Source organism: Eretmochelys imbricata, chromosome 12 (assembly GCF_965152235.1).
Source record: "Eretmochelys imbricata isolate rEreImb1 chromosome 12, rEreImb1.hap1, whole genome shotgun sequence".
Classification (NCBI taxonomy): Eukaryota; Metazoa; Chordata; order Testudines; family Cheloniidae; genus Eretmochelys; species Eretmochelys imbricata.
In genome coordinates, this window is record NC_135583.1 from 26126824 (window position 1) to 26139000 (window position 12177).

A 12177-nucleotide genomic window follows, 5' to 3' on the forward strand; every position below is an offset into this window, starting at 1 on the left:
TGTTTTCTTAAAGAAACTCTCAGCTCTTTTCAAGTACTTACATGGATGCTACTTTCCTGTTTGAATTGGGTTCTAACTGCTTCAGAAATCAAATTTCATTTTCCCTGAAATAAGCACTATTCACATCTACAGCATTTTATATGTAATCATTAAAATATTTCAAATGCATTAACACCAAAAAATACAACTTTTAAAATTAGTTTTTAGGTTGACATTTGTATTTAATTATAACTGAATCAAATATTTTAGCTCTGAAAATGTTAAAAACGTAATTAATGTAATTATTGTGATGTTCAATATATTTAATATTTGCTTCATTTTTATATAGGTTTCTATTAATCTGAAGTTGTCCACATGTTTACCAAAGGCTGTAAATCTTATATATGAACAGCTGGTACACAAGAGCTATTTTGTTCAGTTATAAGGGTACGGAACATACAGTTATGGATTCTCTTCCCTCTGCTCTTTGTGACTGGATTATTGATTGGCTTTAAGCTATAGCCATAGTACTGGAGATACTTTCTGATAGGTAACAGTTAATTCTGTCCAAGGCTGGATTATCTATTCTGTGCTCATATGAATCTTTGACCAGGGTCGGTGCCTGATCTCAGCATTCTCTCCTTTATAACTTTTATTCTCCTGGAACGATAACTGCCCTTCAGTTTTTCAGTCTTATCCATTGGTTGTAGATCCATGCATCAAATTCCGTCCCTCTTTCCCCTCTCCCGCATTATTATTTGTTTCCTACTAAGGTATTGCTAAATTCCATCCGGATGTCAAATCATACTGGAAAGATGCAGTGGTCTTATTATTATTTATTTAGTATTTGTATTGTGGTAGTGTCTAGAAGCCCCAGTCATAGATCAGAGTCTCACTGTGCTAACTCCTTTATGTATGTAACACACACACTGAAATCAGACTCTGCCCCAAAGAGGTCACAATCTTCTTTTAAAAAGTTATCTTAAAGTAACAAAATCTGCTTTGGATGAACGCAATAAATTTTACCCTGGATCAATATATGAAATGTATTTTATACATTTAATACATATGTATGCGTCTTCAAACACTATATAGCAAAATTTCTGTGTCAGGCAAGGATTCCTTTGTTAAATGTCGGCAAAACCCACATTTGCCAAGTTGGTCCAGGGAAGCCAGCTCACCCGCCTTTCCATAAGAATGCCAAGGAATCCCCCCCAGTATGGCTCAGTATTGACTCCATGCCCTCTACGGCAATCCAGGAAGCACACTGTACTGTACTGATCGTGGTACCAAGCAGGGTTTGGTGTGCATGCTGGTGCCCAGTCTGTTAAACCATGGGTTAGAAGGACACTGTCAACATAGCTTGTTAGGAAACATTCCTCACCACTGTTAGAAATAACCAGAGATTACCAGAATGGAAAGAATATTAACCATGCTTTCTTCTCCCTATGTTTGCTCACTTTTGATCATAAATAATACTGGGCACTTCAGTGCTTTCATCCACGGCTCCCAAAATGCTCTATAACTATGAAGTTTCCCTATCCCCCTGCTCCCCATTTCACAGAGCGATAGTATGGAGGAGTTAAGTGACTGGTCCAACGCCACACAGGAAGGCTGTGGCCTCCCACTTGTGTTTTACTCACATTCCCCAACAGCAGCGGGCGGCGGGTTCTCCTGCAGCATGCTATTATGTCCTGACTGAAATGACAAGGGATCATTCAAAATAATGTTAATTGATTTTGTAAATGTTTTGCTTTAAACCATTCTGTTCATGGCAATTTTGTAAATATTCCACTCCACACACTCCTTAACAAATTATAAATGTGGCATTAACAATGTCCCTTTGAGCTGTGAAAGCCGCAGTGTTTCAGGAGCAGCTGTGGAACCTATTTATGTTAAACAGAATTCAGAATGAAGCTACCATGCAGCGGCAACCACTTAGCTCTGATGTTTCCCACAAGCAAAGGAGCTTTGTGAGATCTATTTGGATCTCCCTGTGGACTCATAGAAATATTGAAATTAGAGCTGGAAAAGACCTATTAGTCCATCATGTCCAGTCCCTGCCAGTGCAGGATTTTAACTAGCACATTGCCATGCTTGGCATGTATGTCCCAGGCAATGGGAATCCCACTATTGTTAGGTCCATCAATGAGTATTAGCCAGGATGGGCAGGAATGGCATCCCTAGCCTCTGTTTGCCAGAAGCTGAAAATAAGTGACAGGGCATGGATCACTTGATGATTACCTGTTCTGTTCATTCCCTCTGGGGCACTTGGTACTGTCCACTGTCGGATGACAGGATACTGGGCTAGATGGACCTTTGGTCTGACCCAATAGGGCCATTCTTATGTTCTTATTTCCTTTGTGAGACAATTCTATGATCTAACAGTCTTGTAGGACAGCTCTGCATTTATTCCTGTGGTCCTGTTGCCTCCCAGTTTATCCAGCATTTGGGAGGAGGCAGAAAAGCTGTTTTTCAAGCCACTTCCAGCACCACCGTAGAGTGCAGAGGAGCCATATTGCAACCCCCACTGGCCTGTCAGCATCAGTCTCTTCCTCCTCACATTGCTAACCCTGCAGCGAAGGAGAGTAAGGCATGAAGAGTAAGACAGACTTACCTGTTGCCTTGGAGGGTCCCCAGCCTCTTGCCATCTCTCTTCTTCTATCACTGTGGTCCTGCTTCTTGGGGCCTTGTAAGGAGTGACAAAAGGGGAGAAGAAAATTCCAGAAAAGTAATGGAGGGGATGGTGGAGAGAATCCCATGGGAGTGAAGGAAAGAGAGGATAAAGGGGAATCCAAAAGAGGGGAGGGGAGAATCCCAGGGTGGAGTGGGGGGAAAATCCTGGGGGACAGGGGAAGGAACAAAGGTGGCAAAGAAGGAAATCCTAAGTGTGGAAATCCAAGTGGGTCAAGGGAAGAAGACAGCTGACAGATGATGGTGGAGTGAGAGAGTCCTACAGAAGGTGAAATCCTGAAACGACTAATAAATATAAGAGTATACACTGTATAGAAATGTGAATGAGAAAAAATGGTGAGAAGGCAGAGAACGAGTGAGAGATGGGAAGGGTAAGGAAAGGAAGGCTAGAAAAAGGTAACTTCTAGGATAATTTTATTTTAAGTTCTGTATTTGATTATTGTTCCTTTGCAGACATTGGAGAAAACAGACTCTTTTGAGTAACAGTATTAATATTGCTAGTTGTCTACTCTGGTTACTGTAGTATATTAGTGCGGTTTCCTAGTTTCTACCGGGTTTCTTATTATTAATTATGGCTATTTTGTTGTGTTATTTCCTGCCCATGTTCATATTTCTGTAGTGGACTCTGAGTGAGTTGTTGTAGGATCATTCCCTCTCTCCTCAATACATACTTTCTTGCCCCTTCCTCTGCATGGGATGGATACCTAAATGAGTTTGCCTGCTTTCTAGAAATCAAGCCTTCTATGGATCACATATCCGGTGTACACTCATTATCTCTTTTCACGAAAAAAAACAAGAACTTTGCTGTACAGGTGTTAAAAGTGAAAGTGGGGAATTAGAAGGGGGATTGCCCAGCCTTCTCTGGCTACTGCTAAAACATCACTAACTGCCAATGAAAACTCAAATCTCTGGATAATAAAGATATCAGAAGAGCAAATATTTGCTTTTGGAATATACCTGATGGTATCAATTGCAAATATATATTTTGCATAGGAGAGGCCATGTAAGGGTTTTAGCCCCTCCACATTTGAATTCTCAGTTCAGTCACTCTGACAGTACTATCAATGTGCACACACTCTCTGAATATATAAGATTTTAGAAAATATCTGCAGCTGCATTTATATACATTTATTTGGCAGATTAGGTTGCATCTCTCTCCTTGGATATGACAGAATTTTTGTGTACATTATAGAAAAAATGGAATGTGTTCTCTCTCCTAAGTCCATACATAGACAGTGATTTTTGTGGCTGTGAAATCTACCCCTTGCCTTTGAACTGCGTTTCCCACTTTAAAATTTCACTTAAAAATATTTCTAGCCCTCACAGAAGATATTGCTGAAAATGTTCAGAGTACAAACTAATGCAGTGGTGTCTTCTTTAGTTTACAGACATTCTGTAACTGTAGTTCTAAGAGGTTTAAACTGCCCTGTAATCTCAATGGATCAACTTTGAAACCTAAAGAAAACTGAGAAAATTTTCAACCTTGTTAAATATCACTGCTGATCAGCAGTAAAATATCCAACAAATCTGGTTATCCCACACAACTTAATTGCCTCTGATCCTGCCCGGGATGCCAAAAGTCTCCTCCCAAATGGTTGTAATAGCCAACTGAAATTTATTGCACTATTATGTATTACCAAACAAAAGATTATGGCAAAATGAAAATTGAAAGTGTGGAGGGGACAGCACAAAATAAGTCGAATTTAGTAGCAAAACAACACATAGGCCACTATACTGACTTCATATATTTGTATTAAATTTTGTATTTAATACATGTACACTTAAATTGAAGTTTTAAATCTTTATTGAAGGGTGAGATTTTTCAAAACTGCCCAAAGGAAGTTAAGTACTTTCAGAGGATCTGGACCTCAGTTTCCACTGATTTTCCAGTTTTTCACTTTTTTTGGGACAATCCCACCCTAAATCTTTAATCTTTTTAACTTAAATGATATTGTAAAACTGCCAGTTTGCTGTGCCAGACTATTGCAGAATTGAAGTTTAGCTTGTCACAGAGTAGGGGAGTCTGGAAAAAAGAAAAAACACTGTGAGATGTTTTCCCATTTTTTATCTACAGTTCATTATGATTTGTTTTCTGATCTGCCGTACCACAGAGTAGATAGCGCCTTGGTTATACTGCCATCTACTACCATAAATAGTTCCTGTTTTTCCTTCTTGTTTACCCTTCGTAAATATTTGCAAACTGATCTCATAATCCTCCCCCTTCATCTCTTAGACAAGACAACGACTAAGGTCAAAATGCACAACAACCTGCTCAGAAAACTGGCCAGACCGACATGCGGCATCAACACCCAAATGTTATGCGCTTAGGCCTTGGCTCTCTGTTATTCAGCGGCGGAGTACTGCGGCCCAGTATGGGCTCGCTCATCTCGGACAAAGATGATCAATTTACAACTTAATTCCACCATGCATATCATTTCAGGCACACTTAAATCTTCTCTACCTTGGTTACCAGTTCTCTGCAATATTGCTCTGCCCAGTGTTCGCAGAGACGAAAGTGTTGCAGAGCTCATGACGAAATTGCATGATATGCCATATGTTCCTGTCAAGGTTCCTCCCCCACTCTGAACTCTAGGGTACAGATGTGGGGACCTGCATGAAAAACCTCCTAAGCTTATCTTTACCAGCTTAGGTCAAAACTTCCCCAAGGTACAAAGTATTCCACCCGTTGTCCTTGGAATGGCCGCTACCACCACCAAACTAATACTGGTTACTGGGGAAGAGCTGTTTGGACGCGTCTTTCCCCCCAAAATACTTCCCAAAACCCTGCACCCCACTTCCTGGACAAGGTTTGGTAAAAAGCCTCACCAATTTGCCTAGGTGACTACAGACCCAGACCCTCGGATCTTAAGAACAATGAACAATCCTCCCAACACTTGCACCCCCCCTTTCCTGGGAAATGTTGGATAAAAAGCCTCACCAATTTGCATAGGTGACCACAGACCCAAACCCTTAGATCTGAGAACAATGAAAAAGCATTCATTTTTTTACAAGAAGACTTTTAATAGAAAATAGAAGTAAATAGAAATAAAGAAATCCCCCCTGTAAAATCAGGATGGTAGATATCTTACAGGGTAATTAGATTAAAAAAAACATAGAGAACCCCTCTAGGCAAAACCTTAAGTTACAAAAAAGATACACAGACAGAAATAGTTATTCTATTCAGCACAATTCTTTTCTCAGCCATTTAAAGAAATCATAATCTAACACATACCTAGCTAGACTACTTACTAAAAGTTCTAAGACTCCATTCCTGGTCTATCCCTGGCCAAGACCAGCATACAGACAGACACAGACCCTTTGTTTCTCTCCCTCCTCCCAGCTTTTGAAAGTATCTTGTCTCCTCATTGGTCATTTTGGTCAGGTGCCAGCGAGGTTACCTTTAGCTTCTTAACCCTTTACAGGTGAGAGGAGCTTTCCCCTGGCCAGGAGGGATTTCAAAGGGGTTTACCCTTCCCTTTATATTTATGACAGTTCCGTTAATTAAAGACTTGTTTAATCCATCACATGGTCGTCTGCCCTCACATTGCCCGCTGGGGATAAATTTACTGGGTGAAGAATTTATGGTAGAGGACACAAAATGAGTTTCATGGTTCGCAAAGTAAGTGACAAATTATTACCTTGTCTTGGATCCCACTCAATGTCAGCCCAGGTTTGATTTACACAAAGGCAATGAAGCCTTCTGAACCAGTTTCGTACCGGACATGGAATTTGTACAGCAGCAGAATTTCGGTGGCATTTTAGAGATAGTCCACTATGTCTATGTGGGCTGCCACAAACCACGACACATTGTTGAGGACTGCAAATGGCAGCTTCCAGGAATTCTTCGTGCCTTGAACATCGTTGATAAGAACACTGTGGCTTGGCTTGACCAAATTGCATAAGCCAAATAAGAATAACAACAACCTTTTAGTAAAATAGGACATCACTGAACTAACAATAATGTTTAGGCCCCAACCCTGCAATGAATACTGTGTGTGCATCCCATTCTCTTCGCAGTTCTCATTGTAGGATTGGGGTCTTAATTCTCTATAAATAAGTCCTTCCAGCTTCTTAATTCCTGTTACTCTTCTTCATATTCCTATTCACTAAGAAAGTATCTAGAACTGACCACACAGTATTTCAGCTGTGGTCACCCTAGAGCTGTATAAAAAGCTTTCTTCCTTCATGTGACCCCTGCACATACAGTCTGTGACCCATTATTGCTTTGAGGTTTTGTTTGAAATATTAACATCACATCACTTTATAAAATAGTGTGTGATTTGCAGTCTGCTCTCCTATTCAGAGGAAAGCTGGCCTGCTGTGTGGTGCAAGACAAAGTGGGAGTCAGTGAGTAGAGCTGAGTTTTTTTGCCCAGCTCTGCCAGGTGATTCCTGGGTCACCTTGGGCATCCTATATCTTGGCTGCCCCATCTGTAGAAGTGGGATCATCCCACCAGCTGTTCTCCTAGAGACATTGAGGCCCTTATGTCTGTGAGGTGCTTGGGGGTATTTGGTGGGGAGCACTAAGGAAAGGCAGGGGCTTGTCTTCACCCCAGGATCATCTTCTGCCTCCCAGGTTTCTCTCCTTTTCATCCACACCTGTGGCACGAATCGTTCTTCCCGGACGATACCGACGTGGACTACTCGGAACCACATTTATTTTGCTTCTTTCAACGCGCTGTCCTTAAGTGGCCTCCCCCAGGCTTGGTGCCTGTGCCCAGCCCTTTCTCGGGGGCCAGGAGTCCCTGTGGGAAGGGAGTGGGGGGAGCAGGCTGTTCCCCGGGCGGTGGCCATACCTGACCCGTTTTCTGAGGAGGGGGTCGACCCTCCCGGTGGTGCCCGCGCTCCCGGCCCTTTCTCTGGACAGGGGCTGTTCCCCACCAGGCCCGCGGCTCAGGTAACCGCTCCCGCTCGGGGCAGGCGCCTCCTGGCCCCGGCGCGCCTCAGGGCGGGCTCTCTCCGCCCTTTCCGCTCAGCGGCAGGGGGAGGAGCAGGCGGCGCTAGCAGCAGCAGCAGCGAGCAGCAGCAACCACCGCTTCTCCGGCCGGAGCTGCCCCTGCGTAGGACAACGAGGGGAGCTCCGCAGGGCAGCTCGCGCCCGGCCGGCCTAGGGAGCGCGGGGAGGCTCCGTCCAGCTAGGGCCTGGGGCGCCCCCCGCCCCTCCCGGCCCCGGCACTAGCGGGGAGGCGGCTCCTCTCTCCAGGACCGCGGCGCCCCGGGAGCTGAACGCCGTCCCAGGGGATTGCGGTGCCCGAGGCGGGGTTCGGGGCGTCCCCTGGCGGGGCTAGAGCAGCGGGGCCGGGCGCCGCACCATGCTGCCCCCGCTCTCCCTGCGCCCGTCCGCCTAAGGGCAGGGAGCCCGCGCCAGCTCCCCGCGCTGCCATGCTGCCGGCGCTCCGCTAGGCGAGCCCGGCTCCCGCGGCGGCTCGGGACCTGACGGGCAGGGATCGTTGCGCCGCCCTCCGAGCGCTCGGGCGGCGGCACCATGAGGAACGGCGAGGACTTGGAAGGCTTCGATGGCGAGGCGTCCAGCACCTCCATGATCTCCGGGGCCAGCAGCCCCTACCAGCCCACCACCGAGCCCGTCAGCCAGCGCCACGGGCTGGGCGGCCTCCGCTGCGACCTGGACTATCTGCGGGGCGCCTTCGGCAAGATCAAGATCACCGAGGTGGTAGGTACAGCGCCTCGGGCAGGCCGGGACGGGCCGCGGCATCCGTGAGGAGGGCAGTGGTCTCCGGATCCTTACCCCCCGGGGGCATTGTTCCTCTCCGCACTGCCCAGGCGCCTCCATCCGCTGTGGGGCGAGCAGGGTGTATGTGTCGGGGGCGGGAGGGTTTACGGTCAGAGGAGTCAGTTTCTTGTTCCTTTCCCGGCCCCGAGCTCTCTCCAGTCCAGGCGGCTCACAGGTGGAGGGGGAGGACGAGCTCTGCAGCGCTTCATTCCTTAGGTGAGAATTTAACCTTCCTGCCCTTCATCCCGCCCTGCCTCCACGCAAGGTTTCTGCTTGCATGGTCCTGCTGCTAAGTACTAGCGCTGCCCCCTCCTTTAGGTCACCTTAGTCTGGGAAGTTCAAAGAAACCTGTAACAAGTTGGTGTTGGGTGTTCTAAATCCCTTCGGCGTTGGTAAGAAATTCCACCCCCCTTTCGTGGTGTGGGGTAGTTTTACTTTTGCTAATGGTTACTTGATGGTCTTATTTTTGAGAGAGACCTGGGATTTTTGATCTTTTGACATATGAGGCAGCAGGTGAGGGGCAAGTTTGTGAGTCCCTTTTCTGCCTCCCATAGATCCATCATCTGGTAACAATTCGCCCATTGTTTCTGGCTAGCTGAATCAAAGGTGTGTGTGAGAGGGTGTTTTTGATGTTTTATAGGTGTATTCACTAACTCCAGACTAGCTTGGATTCACCTATGTGTACATGTGATACTCAGTTGTTAGTGTACTTTTGGTTGTCAAGGTGTATAAACTCACAACATACCACTTTGCGTGTTAGAGCTCTATATAGTAGAGGTGGGACCCCAAGAACAGTGGTTCAGGTCAAGTGGAAGGATGATATTAATGCTGTCATCTCTTGTATATTAGAAAGTTTTATTAAAATGTGTTTAGGCCACAAACTCCATTTTTAAAACGATCTGTTTTCCTAAATGCCATTCAGATCCCATTTTTTCACTTTCCTGAATTGCTTGAGAGTGGATTCAGCACAAACTGTATGTGTACAGATTTGTTACCAGCCAGTACATAGCATTTTATGTTGTTGCAAGTGTTTGTCTAATTTATGAAGGTAACGAGTTAACCTGAAATTTTTTAATTTAAGAAGAATATTATTTTTTATTTAAATACGACTGAAGAGAGGTAGGATTTGTACACCTGCATACCTGTACCATCCTGGTATCTCTTTTGTTGATTATTGAAGGAGTTGTATAGCTGGCTGTGTAAAGGCCCAAATTTTGCTCTGTTATATGGGTTGTACTCCTACTTGACTTAAGGCAGCACTGCAACTGGAACTCTAGTCAGGTGAATAAATGAATTTCAGAACCTTTAAGTCCTACACCTGCCCTTTAATCCCACTGCTGAACTGTTTTTTTTATTTGATTTGCAGGACCAGATGGTGACTAATCAAGGATCAGTCACCCATTGTGCTACACATTGTATAGATGTGCAGTAAAAGGACAGGCTCTGCTCAGACTTGACAATCTACGCAATCGTACGCAGACTCTGTGTAAAGTTAGCACATGCATGAGTAGTTCCCTTGACTTTAGTGGGACTTTTATGGGGGAGGGATAGCTCAGTGGTTTGAGCATTGGCCTGCTAAACCCAGGGTTGTGAGTTCAATCCTTGAGGGGGCCATTTAGGGAACTGGGGCAAAAATTGGGGATTGGCCCTGCTTTGAGCAGGGGGTTGGACTAGATGACCTCCTGAGGTCCCTTCCAACCCTGATATTCTATGACTACTTGCAGCATATAAATTAAAGCACGTGCCTACATCTTTGCAGGATTGGGACTTTTGTTCTGGCAGAATTCAACAGGTAGAGAAAATAAACAGCAGGAGAAGAAAGGGGGGGAAGGATAAAGTAACTGTAAATCCAATAAATTGTACCAGTAAGAAGTCCTAATTCTTGTAGTTTTATACGCTTTAGTTTTTAACTGTTTTTCTCTCCTTGTTTGTTTGTGGAAGACACACACAAGCAGAGGACACTAATGAAAGGTTGCACCTTGCAAACATACAGGTGAATAACTTCATTCACAGGAGTAGTTCCAATGGGCACTGCTTGCCTGAATACATGTTACTCACTTTTGTGCTTGCAGGTTCAGGCCCTAACTGACTGAAGTGGTGTCAAATGCATAAAGAAAACAAATTGAAGAAATAGAGAAATAATTTTCTAATTTCTCTTAGATAACAAACTTCATGTATTAACAATTGTTTGTTCAATATTTTTGAACAGAAGTGTGATTAAGATGATGGTGTCTCTTTCGTGATTTTCTAGGTGATTTCCAATTTTTTTTGTGTGTGTGCGCACGCGCGCGTGCCTGGGATTCTACTGTTCATCTTTTCCATGTGCTTTACTTCATTAGTGGGACTTATTTTGCCAGTTCTGTTTCTGATAATTGCAAATTTAAATTTAGAGATTTTTTTCCGCAATCTTCCTGGAGATGCTAATCAATGAATTAGAAATTGCTTTTACAATTTCTTGTCACTGTTTGAGCAGTGCATCAGGGAAGAGATCTGTTCTGAAGTATTTTTTCCTTCTTCCTTTCTCTCTTATCTCACTGAGAGAGGAAGCACTTTAGTGGCTACTTGTGTAATTTGGAGTCCATACTGGCACATTGTTGGCAGGAGGTTCAGAAATTATAGTATGCATATGAAATATAAAAATATAATACAGCAGAGAGCTTATATTTTCAGGCTTAGTTTAAAATATTCAGAGTATTTTTGCTTCAATGTCAGGCAGGTGTTAATTTTTCAAATCAGAGGTTTGAATTAAATGATTGTAAAATATGTTGCTTCTAGAATACTTCTACAAATAGGTTACAAGATCGAATATTTGAATAAAGAAGAACACTTAATATATTCTCCCTTTTCACCTCCCCCTCAAATACATCATGTTCTGTAGGAGGTGGCCATGAGCATCTGAAGCCCCATGCCCTGTAAACACTGAAACACTGCTTAGCTTTACCACTGAGAGTAGCCCCCCGTTGGAATTAATGGGACTAGTGATGTGTGTGTTGGTTTGGGCCCTAAGAAACTGTCATCAGTGTGCAACATCCACCTGTTTTGAATTGTTAGCTACAGAAGGGGGGGGGGGGAGGGATTGGAAGAAGAAGTGATGGGGGTGGTGTTTTCTAACATGCTGGAATAATCTTGTTGTTTCTCTGATCTACTATTTGCTCTTCCTGCAGTTACTGCAATAGACTTTTTTTTTATGTCATATTAAATATTTGAAATTTAAATGAAGATTTGAAGACTATAAATAGGTTTCTAAATTCTGATTTTGTTTGAAAGAGCAAGCCCCAGAGGCATAATCAGTATGTTTAATAAAAGAACTTAAAAAAAAATCCCAGTAGGAAAGAAATAGGAAGAACACATTGTACTTAAGTTACAAACGTAAGAGGTTTCTTATCTGCTTAGCAAATATTTTGCTTCATTTAGTCCATTGTTGAGGAAAAGGTGTGTGTGGACTAACCTTAGTGGAACTAAAAAAATGCTTTGTGTGTTTTTGATAGTCGTCTGTTTGTCATGTACAGTGGGCCAGAATTTACCAAGACACACAGAGATTGTTGACATGGGTCTGAAGCATATTGATGCTTTACCATGGCCTGGCATATTTGGCTTCTGGATATTTGCAAATAAAAGAGAATTTATTTAATTCATATTAATAACTCAGAGACCCAGAGCAAACATGGGTTTTAACTCTGGCATTACTGCTGAAATGATTGCTCATCAAATGTAAATTTTTGTTTGTCAAAAGAAAAGCAGGACAGGGAAGGGAAGGAAATGTGACTGAAGAAA

The 12177-nt window shown here is 43.6% G+C and overlaps 1 protein-coding gene across 2 annotated transcripts in view; it reads left to right on the top strand.

Annotated features, from left to right (window-relative positions):
• Positions 1-7677: 7677 nt before the first annotated feature.
• Positions 7678-12177, top strand: part of CMTM4 (CKLF like MARVEL transmembrane domain containing 4) — a 55135-nt gene continuing 50635 nt past the window's right edge. For both annotated transcript variants that reach the window (XR_013347602.1, XM_077830776.1), the window contains exon 1: positions 7678-8343. Coding sequence is in view for 1 of the 2 variants with exons in the window: in XM_077830776.1 (XP_077686902.1) it covers positions 8158-8343 (186 nt within the window). In the remaining variant the exon portion in view is untranslated. The remainder of the gene's footprint in view (positions 8344-12177) is intronic.